Source organism: Mycteria americana, chromosome 5 (assembly GCF_035582795.1).
Source record: "Mycteria americana isolate JAX WOST 10 ecotype Jacksonville Zoo and Gardens chromosome 5, USCA_MyAme_1.0, whole genome shotgun sequence".
In the NCBI taxonomy this organism is placed as follows: domain Eukaryota; kingdom Metazoa; phylum Chordata; class Aves; order Ciconiiformes; family Ciconiidae; genus Mycteria; species Mycteria americana.
The window spans coordinates 45,654,027-45,675,775 of NC_134369.1; the positions used below are offsets into that span (position 1 = coordinate 45,654,027).

At 37.8% G+C, this 21,749-nt stretch overlaps 1 protein-coding gene across 2 annotated transcripts in view; it reads right to left on the reverse strand.

The window, feature by feature from the left end:
* Positions 1–21,749, reverse strand: part of RALGAPA1 (Ral GTPase activating protein catalytic subunit alpha 1) — a 136,342-nt gene that overhangs the window by 55,900 nt on the left and 58,693 nt on the right. For both annotated transcript variants that reach the window (XM_075503154.1, XM_075503153.1), the window contains exons 21-30: positions 20,308–20,460; positions 18,572–18,765; positions 18,349–18,447; positions 18,082–18,237; positions 16,475–16,603; positions 15,353–15,478; positions 14,054–14,112; positions 10,223–10,331; positions 2,838–2,948; positions 1,772–1,840 (exon numbers count right to left, since the gene is read on the reverse strand). In XM_075503154.1, the coding sequence (XP_075359269.1) occupies positions 1,772–1,840; positions 2,838–2,948; positions 10,223–10,331; positions 14,054–14,112; positions 15,353–15,478; positions 16,475–16,603; positions 18,082–18,237; positions 18,349–18,447; positions 18,572–18,765; positions 20,308–20,460 (1,205 nt within the window). The remainder of the gene's footprint in view (positions 1–1,771; positions 1,841–2,837; positions 2,949–10,222; positions 10,332–14,053; positions 14,113–15,352; positions 15,479–16,474; positions 16,604–18,081; positions 18,238–18,348; positions 18,448–18,571; positions 18,766–20,307; positions 20,461–21,749) is intronic.

The window sequence follows — 21,749 nt, forward strand, 5'->3', positions numbered from 1 at the left end:
CCAGCACCTGCTACTTCACATTTATCACTGTGTTTTACTTCTCTGTTTTACTTTCTTTTCTCAATTCACTAGAATCAGCCTTCGCAGTAATGGCAGGTCACGCTTGTTTAAAAGCCACTGTATCTTCAAAACCTATGGCATCAGTAAAAACTTTGGCTACTGAGATATTTAACAAAGACCATCCATACAACAGTTTCTCATCGTAAGTCTGTGAGCAGATACTGTGCTTAAGAGGATACCCGTGATTTTTCAAAATTGATTTGTAGGGTGCTGTTTTTAAAATGACAGATTACACAGGTACAAATTAAGGCTGATGCACCATTCTTGCTGTAAAGTGAATCAAGGATTACACAAAACTGAACTATTTCAGCTGCATTTAGTGTTTTATAAATAACACAGAATTTCCTTCACAACATATCAATAATGCTACGCAGCACCAGGTATAATCTGAAAGAAATCCAACTGCTTTCTGTATTGTAGGCTACTCAGTCAGCAAAAGAACCAACTCCCTCTAGGGGATGTTTTTAAAGACTGTAGAACAGAATTAGATTAAGACACACATACACACCAAATTATTAATAACTTACTGGCTTCAAATAATTATTTTTAATTTTTAAAACTTAGCTGTGGAAGAGGAAACAATTCAGATAAATAGCTGCAAGATTCTCTAAAATATTTCCCAAGTTAAATAAAAGTCTTTCAAAGAAAATCCACTTAACTAATTTACTAATAAATGACATATAAACATCATAGTCATTTCACATAATACATTACAAGTTTGTCTCTCAGAGGCACCAGATAATAAACCTAATGATGAAGGGCTCTGAGTATTTTTATATTAAACCAATTTTTAAGAAACCCATTAGGTCTAAGTCTGTCAAACCAGGTAAGCCAATTTTTGATACGATATTTGACATCGAATGATCAGCGTTAGTTCATGGGGAAACTTATTGACTTATGGGAAGCATCTCAAGTGGAAAGGTGGCTAGCTTGGCATACTGCTGTAGTCTATAACAGCCACTGCCTGCTTGCAAGCACAGAGGAGAGGTGAAACAGAGCTCTGGAGGCCAAAATGAGCCTGCCATGAATGCCAGCTCCCCTGGGAATGGGTGGCCCAGAACGACAGAGCTGCCAGCGACAAACTGCACCAAAGTGCCCAAGGCTAAAAGACCACCGTGTCCCACAGTCCTGCAGCAAAGCCAAATAATTCAGAAGAGATACCGCTTTCAGGAGACAGAAAGTACTACTGTGAGCATCAGGTGAAGAAGGAGCCCGTCTTAGCTAGGGGCCTCAGGCCCACTGAAAATACGAAAAGATAGCAATCGTTTTGAAGCATGACAACAATCATCTGAAGATTACAGGCTATCTTGCTCCAGAATGTACTTACAACAGAAAGTGCAAAAAATCATAATCTTATAAATATTTTGAAAGGTATTCTCTACAAGTTGAGAATATATTTTCAGTATAAGACAAGTTTGAAAAGTCTATGTTACTTTCTTTGCTTGTAAGTTCACTGAGGATAAGGAAGAAGAATACTTTCTAATTATTGAAAACAATCAATCTCAATTAATTTTAAATGCATATTTTCCTACAAAAACTACAGAAATTCACTTGCCTAAAGAATATTACTGGAATTCTGAGAAGACTATACTGTATTATACTTAAAGAGCTAAATCCCTACTTTAAGGCACAGCTTAAATTTTGTAACAGTGCTATGTCACACACCTTTGCAATTAAATTGACACATTAAAAAGAACTGAGAAATGTTTACCCTCTTGTCCTGTTCGTAAGAGGAAGCTTCTGTACTGGGTAGTAGATGGGTAATAGTTGCTATCAGAATCTGGGGACAATATAGCATAGTTTCTTTTAAAATACAATTTAAATATTTAAATTTAAAATACATTTTTAAACAGGTAGATGTGACACAATACTAGATTCATGGTTAAATTCTATTAAAGTTATTTATTTTGAGACAAATTACAGTATTCCTTGCCACTTTTTTTTTTTTAATAAAATCCTTTTAATTGAATTTCGCAGAAGACATTGAAGGAACACATTCTGCTTGACTGACGTAGGTGCATTATGGACAATGAAATTACAGAGCTACTCCAAATATTCAGGCAGGAAGAGGACTTGATTCAACACATTTGTAGGGTGCAGGAAGGAGCCTGATGCGGGTTTGTATACAGGGCTATTTGAGCTCCTTTATTTCTTACAACTACTAGAATTTGTGAACACCCTGCCTCTTCTTAATCGACAATATGACTGCAGAGGGGCAGAGAAATGCTTGGTCTACCTCTCAAGAAGCTTCCACACCATTCTCTTTCCGGTTACCTGGGAGACCTCTGTCTTTTCTCTGTGGTTCAGACTCACAGAGGCCATCGTCTACTTCCTTGTTATTTAAAGCGTATTCAAAATAATTATCTTTGCTTTATACTGAAACACTTCAATGAAAAGTATTTTGCATACGGATATGCAAAATACAATTGCAGATCCGTATTTTAAGTAATCGCTTTCTCACTAAACTTAAACATATTTGAAGATATTTAATATTAAAAAAATTTGCACTTTATTGACAATATTCTCATGTAAATAATGACATAGTTGTACTGGAGAAAAAATAAGCATGATGTAGCCATTTTACATGTTAATATTGAAGTCAGCTAGTAAGTGCAACATGAACCCACACAATTAATGTTCAGTAAGATTATGTTTTTACTAATTTAACATTTTGTGAAACACACTTGTCAATAATCTGGTATTTTAATTTCAGTGAAATACATTTTACTGTTACATTTAAAAGAATTAAAATTTTCAAATTTTAAAAAATGACTTACTTGAATAATTCTTAAAGGTGAATCAGCTTGATACACTTGAAGTCTATGTACATAATGTATCAGCATGTTCAGCATACTGCAGGCAACTTGGGCTACTGTTTTATTCGGAAACTAGAAAAGAGAACACAACCCAGTAACGACGACTACATTTCACATAACAGTACATTAGGTGGTAAGATGGTCAGGAATTTTGGTGATGGTTTTATACATATAGTTCCTTATGTACCTATTTATCAGAGGAACAGAATGAAATTTTACAAAATTTAAAAGGAATTATTTTATAGTCATAAGCAAACCCAAACATCAAAGGTTTGATGGGCAATCAGGGAGCTGCACGCAATGAGGGAAAGGGGAGAGGAGTCTCCTAACTTCAGACTGGTTAGTACAGCATCATGAAGCCAGGAAAAAACAAATTCATTTCTTGTTACTTTAATGATTATTAATATTAACACATCACTGCAAAAAACCAAGGGATCTGAAATTGCTCTGATTCTGAAATCAGAGCTCTTTCTTGAGAACCAAGGCAGCTGTGTATCCAAAAATGCATGATATAGTACTAATAGTGAGACTATTTGTTCTGTATTTGCTAGTGACTGCTGTGTACAGCACTTGTCTGAATGGAAATGAATGCACCTTGGCTTCTGTGCTTAATTCCTCTTTTCTCTGTTATCTTTTAAAGGCAGGAAAACATTGCTGCGCTGGAGCCTGCCTTCAACAGTTACTAAAACACTTAAGTTACTGTGTTGGTCAAGGCAAAAGTGAATGCATTTGTACAATTACTCCCCAGCTTTGGGAGTAGATGCACACGCTGCCCTACACTCCTAAGTGGAAAAACAAAGAAATTAAGCGACAAGCATACGTTTCCCTAAATTGTTAATGCACAGGACATTTCACTGAGGCTTCTTACTTCATTGCACTTGCCTTAAAACCTTAAGCTGTGCACCAAACAAGCACAAAGTGAATTTTACAAGTGAATTTTATTCATCTAAGACATGAAAATCCTACAAATCTGAGCTAAAGCAAATCTGAGCAAAATCGATATTAGCACAGCAAAACTACAGACTTCAAAACTACACAGCACAAACTACACAGAAGAAAAAATAGCATGCAACAGCCCCAAGGGAAGGATTTCAAATACATTCTTATCCAAGAAAATACTCTGTCCTTACTGAGAACAAGTATTCCAAACCATAATACTGATGAATCTCAAAGCACTCAGAAAACAATTAGGTAATTCATGCTTTAATCATTAAAAATCCTATTCTATTTCTCCAATGAAGATGAGTGACATCAGAATTCCTGCATTATTAAAAGAATAAAAAAGTAGTTTACATGTTTTAATCTCACTTTACTTAGCAGTGAAGCTGTCACAGGGTGTGCCGCAAAGTGGCTAAGTGTCTACCTCTGAACTCAGAAAAGGGTAACTGTGTTGCAAAAATACTTAGATTTAATTTCTTGGCTTCTTAGACCGTTTTCTTCATCAGTCCAGTTCTATTAACCTTTCAGGGAAGGGTATATCTCACAAACCTTAAAAAAACCCAAAAGCTTTAAGAAAGCTGAAATGCCTGGGCAATGAAGCCTGAACAGAAAATTAAGGATTTCAGAATAAAATTTTTGAATGGCAAAAATTTAAAGGTGGAAAATACACTGGAAGAAAACTCTGCCCTGGGCCAGCTTCTTATCAAAGCAGAGCTATAAATGTTTACATTTAAGATCTTGAAAAGGAACATTAAAAGTACAAGCATAAGCAAAAGTATGGAGTACAAAGCTTTAATTAACATTTTTTATTTGTGGTATCTATGTAAGCATAAAGAAAGACTATGAATGGCTCTTACAAGTCAGCCACAGACATGGAAACCAGAGTACACAGGGTAGTTAATTCTTGTTCTGACTTTCCCTGTTTCTCAGTGGACGCAGTTTCACACTACTGCTGGCTTTTAATTAAAACATGGTAGACATCTTACATCTGCAAGTCTTCCCACAGCTTATGACAGGAACACCATTATATTTTATCCCTCATGAGACAGCCTCTCTCCATGCTGTGAACGTACACTGTAAGAGCACAGTAAGCAGGGTACAGATTCTAATGTTCAAGCGCGAGTGACAACCATAAAAAAAAAAAAAAAAAAAATTGAAAGCATAACAGTTTGATTACAGAACTTGAGATGAAATCCAGATTGCTGGAAACATCCTTACAAACTTGCAGGAAAACCCGAAAGTCACTGGAGAGGACAAAAAGGGTGGACAATCCAGAGTAGCTTAATATCAAGTATCCAGATCACTGAATTTAAGAAAAAATTACCTGAGAAAAAGGCCTGGAGGCTTTTCAGAGTCTTTAAATAATCAGCTGTTTACTACTTAAAAACAGGGAGCATTTTCTTCCCTTTTTTTTTTTTTAAAAAAAGAGGATCATCAGGCTCTAAAATGAAGATGAGTGAATGATTTCTAGTGCTGGTTTATGCAAATTAGTTAACCTCTTTCTGTTCTCTGGTTGAAGAGATTTTTTTAATTTTTTTTTTTTAATTTAAGAAAGGGAACAAAAGGCTGAAGGGTATAAAGTAATGAATATGAATAAAATTCAAATCTTGTGCACTCAAATTTTCTTTTTCATGGGAAGAGCACCAGGTAGGAAGTTTTGATCAAGAATACAGGGATTGGCGCAGACAGATCAAACCCTTCATCTACTTCAGAAATCTGTGCCAGCCTGGTCAATATATCACATTTCAAAAGAATCCACAGACACTTTAGAACAGACAACTATAGCTATGTGTCCCAGAAGGACATTTTCCTAAACTCAAGCAGCAACACTGGGTTTATGCTGGATAGCAAAACAATTCACCCCTTTCACGTCAGCTGCTTTGTTCTGACTTCTCTTCCAAGAGCCTTCAGAGGTGGCACGAAGACGGCTGTGCAATGCTACAAACATTTCACCAGCCATTCTCTATCTCAGGAAAATGCTGTATGTTGTAAAGCATAAGAATTCACTCCTTTGATAGGATTTTATACATAGTAGTGTAATTGTGGGCATAATTTTTTAAAAGTTACTCGATAAATATACTTCTGTATTTCAGAAATAGGCATGTAACTGTTGCTAACATTTCTATTCAATGTTATTTGGTCAACTGTACTTATCAGTAAGTTGCACTAGGATTATAGTTCCCTATCCATTCATTTCTCCTGAAAATAAGAAAATAATCAATTCTGGGAGTTCAAGTCTCCTACTATTTGGAAGCCAGGAGTTTGCTTAGGTAACAAACTAGATCTAATTTGTTTCTCCCATGATACATTTATGAACTTTTCATTTCATGATTAAACTCTGTTGTGAATGTATAGCACTGCTCAGAACAGGAGAAAAGCCAACATGCTCTGAATGCTTTTGCCAACACAAAGCAAAGCAAAGTAGAAATATAAATATATTTGGTTTCTCATTCAATACGTAATTTATGTTTAATATAAATGAGATACAAATAATTGGTTTAATACATACGTCAAAGAAAAATAAGAGAAATCACAGTGGATGTCAGGATTAAAAATAGTTCAAACTGATAAATTGCAGAAGTAGGATAAAAGCAGCATCATTTGCCTAATACCAAACTTGCACAGGAACTTGATAAAATGCACTAGTTAAGGGATATTAAAAAGCAAGGGGGAAAACCCTGGAAGAGAGTATTAGTGAAGCTGCAAAGGATGAATGTGATTTTGCAAAACAGGAAATTGCAATTTAGAGTCTAATACTAAAAGCCCTGCAGCTACTCATTTTAGATGTAGACTCAAATCCTGCTTCACAGGATGCGGCCAGCTGATTTGCTAAGCTACTTTTCAGATTCCCATTGCTGAAAAGAAGAGTTAGTTCACATCATCTGACACAAGCCATGTTTAAAAAGTGTACACCCCCATTTTTATCAACGTGTATGTATATAAAGACTAGACTATTCATTGCATTTTGATGTAAACAAAGAGCATGTAGAAAGGTTCTGAAAATAATTTTGGACATATTTAAAAAGTGGAAGATATTGTTCACAAAAATGCAAGTTTGCAAAATGCTAGAAAATAAAATGTTTTTAATAATATTCTAATTATTCCATAAAATATAAACAATTATGAAAAAGATTTGCAAAAAGTAGGAAAACAAAAACACTCATCAAGGAAAAAAAAACCAGCCAAAAAAGTGCAGCTTTTTAACAGAGATGATGAAAGGAATATACTGTTGACACACTACCACCAATACAAAATCTCACAACCAGAGTTGAAATCCAGTGAGACCAGTTTCAGAATAGTGAAAACTGTCATTCACAAAGGGAAAGGCAGACAAATGTCAGAAAATCTCTTCTATTCAGAAGCATTTTATAGGCGTTGCACCACAAGGAACTAGCTATATCTCAGCACGCTGCATTTCCGGGTGAGAATCACTGTGCATACTAGCTGTATTTAACAGACTCAATTAGAACAGCAAATAGCAAGACAGTAAATCACCCTAGATCTCAAGAACTTAACGTGAAGGTGTTTATACAGAATTGCATGGTGACTACCAGACACTGTAAAGTTATATCTTACAAGTTAGTTTCAGAACCACTGTGTTGGGTGCAGGTGGGAGGGGTTTGGCAGTGGGAGGCTGCAGGGGTGGCCTCCGTGGAAAGGGGCCAGGGACCCCCTGCTGTTCTTCCTATGTCCTCCCCCCTCCTGCTGGGGGTGGGCGAGTGAGCGAGTGGCTGGATGAGAGTTTGGCTGCTAGCTGGGGCAACCCACCACAACCCTTAAAAAGGAGAAGTTAAATCCTTCTGAAAAACTGTAAAATTACCCAGCGTTGCAGCATGGTTCATAAAAAATGGGAAATAAACTTTAATGATAGCCATAAAAACGGGTGCTCTTTACTTCTCACCAAAATCAGAGTTCTCATTATTCCCTTTCAACAGGTAGTTTATTCACATAAACTTTGATGCTAACTCTTGGCCTCAAGTTGCGCCAGGGGAGGTTTAGACTGGATATTAGGAAATTTTTCTTCACCGAGAGGGTTGTCAAGCATTGGAACAGGCTGCCCAGGGAAGTGGTTGAGTCGCCATCCCTGGAGGTATTTAAAGGACGTTTGGATGAGGTGCTTAGAGACATGGTGTAGTGGTGGTTTTGGCAGTGTTAGGTTCATGGTTGGACTCGATGATCCTAAAGGTCTTTTCCAACCTATATGATTCTGTGATTCTGTGATTCTTGACCTGTCTTTGGATTCAGGTTTTTTCTAACAGGTACTGGACTGAATGACATGTCCTGGAATGACCACAGAAAAGCACTTTGCCACAGAAAATCAAAGATCCTCCAGTGCTTCCACACATGCAGCATAAGTACTCTACATCTCTCTCTAAATATCTGGCCAGGGCTGAGAAGCAACACTGCATAATGCAATGGCTCTCAAACTCAGAAGTGAACAGGTACAGAATGTAGTGAGGATATGGGGATAATGGGATTTGGTTGGTGGGGGCAAGAAGAGGGCAGGTGAGCAAGATGCACGAGAAGCTTTGGGAAACTTCTGCTTGGCCCTTGCATTTGTCATCTTCCCACTTTCTTCCCTGTCCCCCTCTTACACTGGATGCTCCACTCAGTCTGGCAGCCAAAGAGTACAAGGCAGCAACTTGGCTTGGGACAGGCTTTTTGCATATGATGGCAGATGGCTCCCAAAACTGGGATCCCTTCCAGTTTCCTCTCTACTCTGGCCTTTCCCTTTTGCAATGTGTCAGGAGAATGTACCATGGAGGCTTTAAGAGTACTATTAATCAGAGCTGGAGAACCCAGGATGCCAATTAGTGAGGAATGTGACTTCCCTCGGCATCCACGGCAAGCCTAGACAGGAGACACAAATGCTGGAGAAGGAAAGACTCCAACACTTCTGTACTCCAGAGTCTTTGTATGGATCTGTACTGGGTGTACATGGCAAGGTTTTGGTAATGGAGAGGCTACAGGGGGGTCTCTGTGAGAAGAGGCTAGGGGCTATCCCATGCCAGAAACAGGAGAGAAGAGGCTAGGGGCTGTCCCATGCCAGACACAGGAGAGAAGAGGCTAAGGGCTGTCCCATGCCAGACACAGGAGAGAAGAGGTTAGGGGCTGTCCCATGCCAGACACAGGAGAGAAGAGGCTAGGGGCTGTCCCATGCCAGACACAGGAGGTTACAGCCAGCTCTGCAACGGACTCACCACAGGACACAGCTGAGCCCATCTGCCAAGCGTGTGGCGCCTTTGTGAAAACGTATTTAAGAAAGGGCAAAACCGCCACACAGGCAGAGAAGGGAAAAAAAGGAATGAGAAAAAGCAGGTGAACACGAAGGTCAGAGAAGGAGGAGGGGGAGGGAGGTGGTCCAGGTGCTGGAGCAGAGATTCCCCTGCAGCCTATGGAAAAAGACCATGCTGGAGGAGATATCCACATTGCAGCTGTGGAGTACCCCACACTGCAGCACTGGGTATTTCCTGAGGGAACTGCAGCCCCCAGACAGCCCACACTGGAGGAGGCTTATCCTGAAGGACTGCAGCCAGTGCAAGGACCCACACTGGAACAGGGAGGAAGGAGTGGCAGAGAGGCAATGTTATGGACTGACCGTAACTCCCCATTCCCCAGCCCCTCTGCACTACTGGGGAGGGGGCAGGAGGAGGCAGAGGAGTTGGGAACGAAGGAGTGAAGTTGAGCCTGGGAAAGGGGGAGGGCAGGGAAAAGTGGTGTTTTAAATTTTGTCTTTGTTTCTCACCGCCCAAATTATTTTAACTGGCAATAAATTAAATTAATTTCCCCAAGTCAAATCTGGTTTGCCCATGATGGTAGCTGGTAAGCAATCTCCCTGTCTTCATCTTGACCCACAAGATTTTTCATCCTGTTTTCTCCCCCTGTGCTGTTGAGGAGGGGGAGTGAGCGAGCAGCTCAGTGGGAGTTTGGCCCTTACCCAAGGTTAATCCACCACAGATTCCTAGATCTAGTTACAAACAGATGCAGAAAACCCTGCTGGAAGCTTGGGTCCAGGATGTGGGAAGGGGTATAGCTGGACAAAGTCAAACAAAGCCAGTAGTGGCTTTGCTGAAACCTGAATTGCAAGGATTATTTATGAAAGCTGGGATGATGGATAAACTACTATGCTCCAAAGTGTAGAGGTTAGAGTGAAGTGGCTAATGGTATATATTAAGACAGGGATACACGATTTTATTTCCCAGCATACCATTTCCTCCAAACTTAAGTAAGGGTAAAGATCTCTTTTGACAGAGTTCAGAGATTCACCAGTTAAACTGAATTCAGTCTTCTGTAAGGATTGAAAATGAGACTGAAGTAAGGATGGTAACATGTGATCATGACTTTGAAAAGCCAAAGTATCTTTACCGGTAAAGGCAATATACATTGTAAAAGTGTTAGTCTCTCACCTTTAAAGAAACGCAAATCACATTCAATGCTTCCTTGATCTGAGGATGATGTGATTCATGAACTAGCTCCTCACAGATCCAAATACCAAGGCTGCAAAGAGCAACACATCTGCAAAACAATGTTGGAGGACAAGTTGTTGAGAAACATGCAACAAGGATGTTCAATTTTTATGATTCATTATATGTCTTGCTAAAATCTAATAAATATGTTTTTAATATTTTGAAAAGAACTACACAAAAACCTTTATAATGCTGTAACTTATTTAAAAATGAGAAAGAAATGCCAAGTACCCTGGTGAAGGCACAGGAAAGGACAAAGGAAGCACCCTTCTGAGCAACTGAAAAACCCAGAAGGCACCAAGAACTCCTGCATCTCTATGTGCTTTTTGGATTAAAAATACTACCTGAAATCAATGTATGGGAATTTCATATATATTTTCTTAAGACAAAGTAAAAATTGTGGTGGGAGGTTCCTCCTCCCCAACATGAGAGTTTGCTCATATTTGTTTAGAGCTTCTGGGACACAGAGACAAGAAAGGGGAATGTTATTCATTCACGCATATTCACATTTTTTTAGATTGACAATAAACAACGATGAATAGAGGAGGGGTAAACGAATGCTAGAGACAGTATACATGTTGTGATTAAATACTTCAACTTTTGTTGTTGTTTCTTCATTTAAAATCAGGAAATGGAAAAGGAGTGTAAAGGTAAAGAGTAGATAGACGTGTTCAAATCAGCAGAGATTGATGAAATTTGTTCAGAAATGTTAAGGAGCTAGCTTAAACAATCTCTGAATCATTAGTAATTATCTTCAAGAACACAGGCTGCAAATATTTTGGAAACAGCTTCAGAATTCAAAATCCTCTGGATAAAATTGGAGAGCACTCAAAAATCAATAAGGTGAAAGCTGGTCACAGGAACAGCAAAGCATTACATCTGGGAAGGAAAAATCATATGCTAGAATAGAAACAGACACAGAAGCAGCTATTAAGCCTGTGCTGTAGAAAAAGGATTTTAAGACTACACAGAATCATTAAACTGCTAACAGGTAGCAAAAATACATCTTGGAATTAATTCTATGTGATAGTGTAAATAAGATGTCAAACCACCCTGTTTTGTACACTGTCACTGAAATCCCAATTGCAAGATTGCCTCCATTACATTTTGATTAATACAATTTAAGAATAAAGACAAGCTGGAGGGAGTCTAGGGAAAAAGTGACAAAATAATAAACAGCTTTGTGGAATATTACATATGGAGGAAAAGTGGAAGGGCATACTGAGTCTAGATCACAATTAAGGAAGGAAATTGTAAGAAATCTTCTGATGTGCAGTAAGTCACTGAAGAGTTTAATTTCCAGTAGAAAAGATTTCTCTTATATACTGGCCATAAAAACAAGCTGACTGTAAAAATTAGGTAAGTATTGGATCAGTCTAAGATTTTTGTAACTTTCTTCTTTGAGAAAATTTTCAGGACCATTTAGGCAAGCCACTGCCAGGGATGTTTTAAACACACTCCAGCCTCGGAGGAGGGAAAGCTTACAGAAGTACTCCTGGTCCCTTCCCAATCTACATTTCTGCTATTTCCACAGTATATGTTTCAATCCTTTTTGAACAAAAGGAAATAAGAACGTAGAACAGACTTAACAATAAACGTAGACAGTTTATGTAAGCTGACTCAGAAAATAAACCTTTAGTATACAGAAGAGTAGACAGCTCTAAGTTCCTGCTACTATTTAAGGTTTTCTTCATGCTACTGAGATCCATTCCGCATCTGATGACTTACTGATGTGCAAAATATCCAGGAGTCTGTAAGGTTTCCAACAAGAACATCGGTTTCGCTATCATTATTCAGAGTAGTACCTGAAAAACTGTGTAGTTATGTGGCTACAATGTTGTTGTTAAAGAATCAGCCTTAACAGCACAAGCAGAAGAGATTAACACCTTCATCAACCTATCACTTCTTTTTCAGACTGTCAGCAGCAGGAGAGGAATTTGATTAATAGAGTTATTAATCTTTATAGATGGAGATCTGAGAGCAGAACATATTTCAGATAACTGACTTCCCTGAAGCTCAGTTGGGTCAAGCATGTAATGAAACGCAAAACATTGACCCTCTGTGGAAGAGATAAGGAATAGAGATTTATAGCTAGGGCAACAATAGCAGCACTCAGACTTGCTAGAGATATACAAAGCTACGCACCTAAGTTCCAAGAAATCTAAGTTCTCTCCTAGAAAACTGCAAAGACAATTAAGTGTCTACCAGTGGCTGAGCCGACATGGCAAAATCATAGTGCAGATCCCAAATATGACCTCTGCTACTAACCCAGGTGAACTCTGTACTGCTGTGAAGCAGACGGTATCAGAGAGGTTATTCCCAAAAGAGACAGTGGATAAACTGCCACTGAGGAGCGAGGCAGTCAAGCTTCAGGAGCTGTGGGAACATCATTATCCCTACAACAAAAACATACCCTCTCTCTCCCAGAAGGAGGAGAGGGGCAGGGGCAACCCAAAGAGACATTGGGAATCTATTTCTTTTTAATCTTCATTTAATGTTATTACACACAGTGGTCCAACTTTGGGTTTTGGGGGTAGCATAACTCAGTTCTCTGACAGGCTGGGCGTGCACATGCGCCTCTGATCCTATATAAACACCCTCACAGCCAGACATGATATGGGGACATGCAGGATGTTCCCTTCCTCTTCCCAGCCACACTGCCAGAACTGAAGACATTAATGCAGTGTGCTTCAGTGCCACAAGATCAGTAATAATGTTCTGAATCAAAAGGATTTAAATCACCTTTTTCAAAAGCAAAGTGGAGAGTGTTATGCTTTTTAGAACTCAGTTTTGTAAAAGAACATGAAAAACGAAATGAAAATGATCTCAGAATATTCCTTCCTTCCCCTGTGTTGAGAGAGATTACCAGCTCAAGTGAAGAACAGGTAAGTGGGCTGATGAAAACTGCTCTTTGTTTTCCGGCAAAACATTTTAAGGTTCAATGAACTGATCTTTCCAGTAACGTTTTTCAGGCATGTGGTTCTAGTATCTTGCATTTGTTAAGTAACAATTTATTAGTTGAGCATATATAGACACTCTACCCAAACAGACAAGTCACACAAGTGTGCTCTTCCTTTGCAGGCATTACAGATTCCTGTTCCAATCCCATAAACAGGACTCTCCAACTGAAAGCCTCAGGGGATGGGTAAGGAGGAACAAAATCCCAAGAAAATTAAGAAACAGAAAAGAAAACTGGTAACTATCTTCTTCTTTGAAGTTCTCTATTTGATGAAAATGCTTAGGTTTAAGCATCACAGCAATCATTCCCAGTTTAATGCTTAGCTCAGTATCTTCTGCTTCTTTTCTGTACCGTAAAGAAAGGTTCATGTACCTTGCATTATTTCTGTTTTTCAAATTAAATCACATGGTCTAATAAAAAATAACCATACCTCCCTCATAAGTAATCTTGTCCTTAATCAAACCCAAAAATGCCTCTCTAGTACAGAAAATCCCTGAGCTGAACACCAGGGTAGGTTGGGAGAGCATAGAGCTTATATTCTTACCCATATTAATCCCCTTTTCTATCAGCCACTATCAGAGAAAGGATACTGGGCTAGACCAGCATTTGGTCTGACAAAAAATGTCTGTTCTGTTATTATCTTTATTTACAAACAATTTCACATTCACATGGTAGACCACAGTTTTGATAGTGGTAAAGAAAACCATGAACAAAATACATACAAACTTTTACTTTACACTCTTCAATATATCCAACTCAAAACAGTAAAATAAAGAATCTATTAATTTAGAAGCTCTTTTTGTATGACCTACCGTGCAGGACCAGATGGCTCCTCTCTTGCTGAACTTAACACAGTTTTAATTATGAGCTCCTAAAACAAAGAGGAAAATATTCACTGATTGACCACTAACTCCATGACATGAAGCATCAGAAAATTAGAATTTTATTATAGCACACACAGGCATGTTGCTTAGCTGAGTCTCTAGGTTTGTGGTCAAATGGATTGTTTGCTTACCACTACTCAAGCTTCTAGTCTGCCCCAGATGCTCATTATTGTGCTACCCCAAGAATATCCCACAGGTTACTGTCCTAATTTCTGATAATCAACCATTTATCCAATTCTTGCCAATACATTTCCATAAAATATGAAAGGTAAAAAAAAAAGCCTCCCTAAAGCTAGCCTCTGTGAATAGCCCTGAAGGGTATTACAGAAAGTATCTATTACTTTGAGGTTTAAACAAGCAAATTTTTCCCCTCCAAAATTATATTGATTTAAAAAGTCTTTGGAAGTAGTTGCATAACAAGTGACTACAGTGCCTTAAGAATGATGTCAAGAAGAATTCTGACTCAACTGCAGTGCAATGTCCATAAAGCTGTAGGTTGCTCTCAATAAAGCTCAAGTAAACAGCCATTATGCAATAAAAATGAGAAAGAAGGAATTCCAAATCAGTCCCCAAAAGGGAGCAAGGTGTAAAGCAGCTTCCAAGCCATCATCTCTCTCTAAATCGAAACAGTTTGGAAACTTACGAGGAACCTTTCTTCGACATGGTAATCATACCTGACACACATACAGCAATTAAACACAGGAACGGAGCTCTGCCTGGTTTCAGTATACTGGCACACTACCCAACTCTGTGTTAAGATAGAGGGTAAGGTCTCCATTAATCTTTGCTTTTTGTCTAAAAGAACATACTGATGTACAGAGGTTTTCTAAAGCCCCTAGGAACACAGGCAGATTTCACCAGTTGTGAATTCTCAATAAAATAAATAATGTATCTTGAACCTCTCAATCTTCTCCTTCTCAGCTGATTAAAACTGTGAGACTGCAAATAGCCATAATGAGAATAGTCTTGAAAAGGTGACATAACACATCATTTTCTTTTACAAACATATGAAAACACTTTATTATTAAGTTAATAGCAATTATAAAGTATGTTTAGTAGTATAAGGTTTGACAAGATTTTATGGGATCTTGAGCTTTATAATCTATTTGAAATGATATCTGAAAAAATTTAGACTCTTAAAATTTTAGTTAATATTTCCTGGAACAACATCATATTAAACATATATTTGGTAGCTGAATACCATCCAAATATTCTTACAATTCCTACCTTAACATCTGTAAACTGAGACACAGCAATGTCAGGAATGTTTGGGTGAAGAGCTGGTAGTTCATGATATAAATTGGGAAAACAGACTAGAGATCCTAAGAGAACTTGTGCTTCAACTCTTGGTGCCTAAAAGAAAAAAAGGTGGGGAGAAATATATACTCTTACGGCTATCAGGAAGCTGACATTTCTAGCTGCCTTAAAAGAGAACAATGGCTGAAACTCTACACAGCTATTTCCCTTCTCCTTCTGCAAATTCTATAGAGCTGAGCAAACAGAGACCACAGCCCCATGGATTGCTATTCATGCATACCCCATGTTCCCATTTTCCAAGATGGTCAAAAGGAAGCAGAGGAATTGTTAGGACTACAGACAAATGACTGTGCCACTAACTAGACTTGGGTCTTAGATTCAGCTAATTGAACAGGATGTGGAAAACTACTGGACATGACATGAGGCATTGCTGGACATGACAGGTAACAGTGTAAGAAGCTGACAGAGGCTTCAGATAGTACCTTGAAGGAGGCTGGATTTCACAGTTGGTTAAAGGGGGAATGATCTGAGAAACAGTCAAAACTCACAGACAATTGGAAGGGAGTACGGGGGAGCTTTGAGACAGTACAGTCATGCAAGGCCAAGAGCACCTAGGTAATCCTATCAGTATTACTATATAAGGCTGAAGTTGCCTGGGTAACAATATCAGAAATACACATCCAAATAGTGCAAACACTAGCAGATTTGAGTTGTCAAGCCTGACCATCAAAGTCATTCTATAGCAGAGATATGGAGGAATAAATATACTTTTAAAATGAAGGTACAGTCAAAATGGACAGTTATTTTAAAACGTTTTAAAGCACAGATAAATGGCAATCGCGATTCCAAGAACTCTGAAGTAAAAGAAGATTCTCTACTTCAACAGTAATTTTTGCATTCATCACATGTTTTCTGGAGAGGACTTGCATGTGTAGTGTTCTAGAATAAACCACTGACAGTATCTGTATTTGCTAACCATTACATTGAAGTCTGGGGCCAAGTTAACACCCTAGTCAAGGAAAAATACTGCTCAGTTTTCTCTCAAATCCTTTCCACTTGCACATAAATGAGAATTACCTGATGAATACTTACATTGAGGAATGAAGAAGCAGCCACTCTTCCTGCTGCTACAATGAAATCCATAACAAGCATGGTGGCACCAGGCAAACCAAGTGAAAAGAACTGAGGAGAGCAGTGCTTGATGATTGTGTTCACAATATCCTTGCAGAAGAAAAAGGGAAAAAAGGAAAAGAAGAGTATCAACAAGATGAAAAATGAATGCAAAAAAGGCAGGTATTTACCAAAGGTAGAAAGTAAAAATGCAAGAAAGCAAATTCTTTGTGGCAATTAAGACACTCATTACTGAGCAAAGAGTAGCATAAGAAGATAAATTCCTTAAGTATACTCATATTAGTATAAGTAAACTGTGGTGTACTTTATAGATCAATTTAACCTTGGACACTATTGTACGAGGTCGGTACCAGGTCACATCTTATATTCATTTACATTTAGCTTTTAAGAGGTCTATAAATGATTAACCATTCATTTAAATATGTACAGAAGAGATGTAGTGAGATAACCAGCTATTATACCTTCTTAACAACATGCTCAATCATCTCCAACAAGTATCACCTGACTATAACTTTAGCCTCTTACATATATCTGTATGGAACCAAAATATAAAGAAAGAATTCTAATAAAGTGGTTTATAACATTTCTGGTATATAGTTATTCAACACAGCATATTACATTCTTGTAGACTTAGTGAGGCAGTTTTTAAAATTAACGTACATGATGCAATTTCTTCAAAAGTATTGGAAAAAGTATAAAACGTTTTAATTACTAGAAAACGTCCCAAGTTCACAGACAGGCAAAAAAATAACCCTTTTCCTCCTTTGAATAATTCTCCAGTAGTAGTGATATCCAACTAAATGGCAATATGTTATAGGAAGATTTCCAATCCAGCAAGAAAAGCAGTGTAAACTGGTTCTTAGAGGACAGAAACTGGAGATGAGATCTGTCCTATCCGTAGCAGTCTGTGGAATAATTTTGGACTAGTTCTGTTTTGCCCAGTTAATGAAAACAGGGTTGTCTGAACCTTTGATCTCCCTATGCCTCCAACTGCTCCTCAAAAAAGTTCACAAAACCAACTGTTTCACACTTCTGATGCAAGCCTTTAAAAAGAGTGTTTAAGCCATACAATATTTTCAGACTTGTTCATATTAAAACCTATGAAAAAGATCTACTTCCACTGATTAGATACACTCAGTATATCCCAGGTTGCTGGTTCCTATACTTGCTGTAGAAATAAGCTACTCCAATGTAGTGAGCACAATTTACTTTCCTGCTAGCTAAACTGTTGCATCAGGGAGCAAGTAAGAACAACAGTAGACCTTAGACAGATCTGCTTCCCTTTCTTTCTTGCATGCTTCAATCTGTAACATACAATCAGTAAAAAACAAACGAGTACCTTTTCTGCCCTTATATTTGCTTGAAATGGACTACAAAAAAAGCATTTCTGATTACAACCAAGAACATGAGGGCCATTTATCAAAGTTTAGAAAAAGCATTGGTCACATAACTATTTTCAAAGACAAAGTTAAATTACTCAGCTGAAAATCCATTCAGTATTTTTGATAAAACAATTTTATTTTTAGTTATAATATTTATATTAACCTGAATTTCATAATTAAACTTACTTGATCAACATGAAGAAGTCCACAGTGCATTATATTGTAGAAATGAGTTAAAAAATCCCTGTTTGGAGAAACATCTTGTCTTCGCTTCATTGTCTTACAAATGAGTTTATAAGCATGTAGCTTTCCTTGTTTGTACTTATCAGTCAGCATTGTTGCCTACAGTTTTAGAACGATATTTATTATTCATAAATCAAAAAATTACATTAAACACTCTTCTACACCTACATGAACTTTATTTCTCTTTCACTGCTTAGTGCTCAAATTTACCTTGAACAGCCATGGTGTTAGAATTCTCAGTGGTGGAATTAAAACTGGTGGAGATGGTGAAGTTAGGTTATCTGTTGAAATACCAAGATTGTCTCTTATCTGCAATTATTAAAAACAAAACAAAAAGACAAATATTTAAAGGAAATATATAAGGTGGTGGTTTTTTCCTTCTGAAAATCCTGCCCTATGAGGTCAGGTTGGAGAAGAGGTTCAGTTCTTTTACCTTGGCCAGATTCTGCCACAGTTCACACAGGTAATCAAAAACCTGGGCATGAATCTCTGGATCCATGATGCTGTTGACATCTCCCAAAATTCCTAGCATTCGCCTCCACATCACAGTAGCAACATCTGCGTGCCATCCTGTAAGTGTTCCGCCAGCCATCACGCTGCAACATTCTGAGGGGAATTCACTAGTTTCTGTAATGGAAGAAGAAAGTATAGTGAGACCTACCCCTCCAGAAAAAGAGAAGTTCTGATATAACTATTACATACATAGTTTTCTTAAAACCAAAAGGAAAAAAACAGATCAGGCTTTCAGAGTAAGATATTTCTTACCCATTCAGCCACCTCAACGCTGGATATCTTTAACTATATGTCTATTATCAAACTCTGTAGAGGAAGAATTGTCCTGTTTCTTATATTCTTTCCATAAATAACATTTAAGGTCACTACTGAAGCCCTAATACAGATCTGATGGACCTAGTAAGGCCACTGCTTTTATAAGTGCTGTCTTAAATTCTTTGGAGTCAATGAATCTCCAGAACTCCACTTCCCTGCTTCCAAGTAAAATTACATTTCAACTTTACATTTTTCCCAATAAAACAGAAGACGATTTTCCTTAGAATCTACTAGGAATGTATTTTATTGCAAACCGAAGAGAAAGGTGAGAGTAAACTTGTCTCTGGCTACTGTCCTTTAAGCAGTAAATTTGTATGAGTGGAGAGGCAACATTCAGTAACCTAGCCCCACAGTCCAACTCTCACCTACCTCTCTCTACACATCAGTGTTATACAAATAAACATTCTTTTTTAGGTGGAAGACGATTCATCTAGTTTGTCCATACAAAGAAAACTTCGATAGATTACGATGGCTAAAGTCTACTCAGCTCACACTTAACTAGCTAAACAGCCACACTAAACTAGCTAATGAGCCACAGCTTTAAAGCAGCAGGCATCCAGAATCTCCTTTCCGCCTCTCAGATGGATTTTCAAAACACCTCAGCACCAGAATTTGCTGAGATCTTCTAAAAATCTCGCAGCTCCCACTGGCATACAAAATCAAAATTACATCTGAATTCAGCCTAGTCACATAGCCTCTTCTTTTGAAGATCTGGACCACTGTGGTAGAGACACTAATGGTTTCTAGGCTGTAGATTTCAAAGTACAAAGCAAAACAATGATATTTCTGTCTGTCAGTAGGCTACTTAAAGGAAAAGGGTCTGAGATATACATCAGACGCTCTCCTGTTTCCATGAGACCAAATATGGGAGAAATGGGAACTTCGTATTTACAAAGTGAATGTATCCTATAATTCAATAGCTAAGATAGTTGAAGTAATTATAAATTTGTTTAAATATGAAAGGGAAAAGAACCAAACTTCCAAGAAGAAATTATAACATTACTTTAAAATTATGTCTTATTATTTGTACATCAATGATAAAACAGTCCATGGCAGGGCCATATACTAGATTAAGCTGCCATGACTCTTAAGCATCAAAAAGAACAATTATAAATGTGTGGACTATTAATCCACTGCTAATAATTCCAATTAAATGCAAGATAAAATGCAAAAGTTTTGTGTCTGCTTTTAAAGGAAATCACTGCAATTAAATATTTTTAAAAGTGCAGACGAAATAGCCTTGTACAGGATTGTTTACAACTAATGTGATACTAGCTACTTCACTATATTGCATTCGAAAGAAAGAAAGAACAGGTTTTTATTTTCTATTCCAGATATTGCCTAGGTCATCTGGCGTCTGTAAAACAGAGTGGTGGAGCTTCTCATCCAGCTGCAGATCCTTCTGCTCAATATGATCTGCATGAAGAGTGGCAGGAGAGGGTGTCTGTGATCGGGATCCAAGAGCAGATTGGATTGGAGAAGCACTTTCAGAGCCTGCAAATGCAATTTTTAACAGTTACCTTAAAAGCCTTTTCTATTTTCTTGAGCTACTGAAATGTTGTCTAAACATAGCATTAAAAGAAAACTGAGCTACTTTTATATATCAAATTGGGCCGAGAAAAGATATAAAAACTGTAAGCGGATCTCCCTGTGAATGGTGCTCTGAAAGAAAACAAATTACATGCACGAAAGCTGAGAGATGAACATCAAAATCAGATGCGTAGATGGATTAACAGAGCTCTATTTTAGGTCCAAATAATTTTAAATGTGTTTGTTCTGCAGCACTTTCAGTGTTCTGAACCAGTCAAATTTCTCTCCACATTCCCTCACCTAAATTTCTCTCCAGCAAAGTGTTTAAGCAGAAATTTTCCTGGAACGTCTGCTTTTCCAGGTTTAGGCATGCATGCAAGTTAATTTACAAAATATAAAAGCTTAAACCAGTAACGGACATCTTTGATGTTTATCTGCTGATTGGGCTGAGAAAACCCATATGGAGGGCAAGTTCTGTAGAGTTAGAGGAATGTTGTTTCCTCTAAGACAAGAAAATAAAAGTGTTTGAATGGCAGTGCTGCAAAGGCATTTTTCCACGATCACCACTGAGCAACCTCTCTAGGCAACTATTTGGTCTCCTCTGCTGAGAGATCTGTGGAGAGGGAGTAGGTACTGGTATTTTTCTCCTGCGCTACCTTAGTTTTACTTCCTGAATTTGCCTAAAGATCCTTATAAAAAGCTGAGTTTGGCCAGAACAGTCAGATGGCAGAAAAAAGGAGAACAGATATTCACCACATACTTCCCTATACATTAGCACACGTTAAAATGGAAGAATTCAAACCTATTTTAAGTCTTAGATGTAACTGGGACCCAAAATTTTATATGTGAAGTTCAGTATTAGCGATAAACTGAACTTTAGGGACAGCAATGAAAAAGTGAGTCTTGTAAAATAGTAATTTTCCCAAATTATTGGCTGCGAAGTGTTTTGTCTTGTAAAGAGAACAAATTGTTTAAAGAACTTGACAGAAAATGTCAGTGTTATCAGAACAGAAATTGTGGTAAACAAACTTAATTACATTGTTAAACTGCGAAGGTGTCTATCTGCTTTAAATGGCAAAGGCAATGAAGCTTTTACCATCAATTTAAATCGACACCTCTATGCAGGAGAGATGGACACTACTGCTTCACACACAGACTACTGTTTCACTCAACAGGTAATGATACCCTCCTCTCGCTACTGATGACTTGTTTTCCACATGCTCATAAATACAATGTAAAATACACACTTAAAA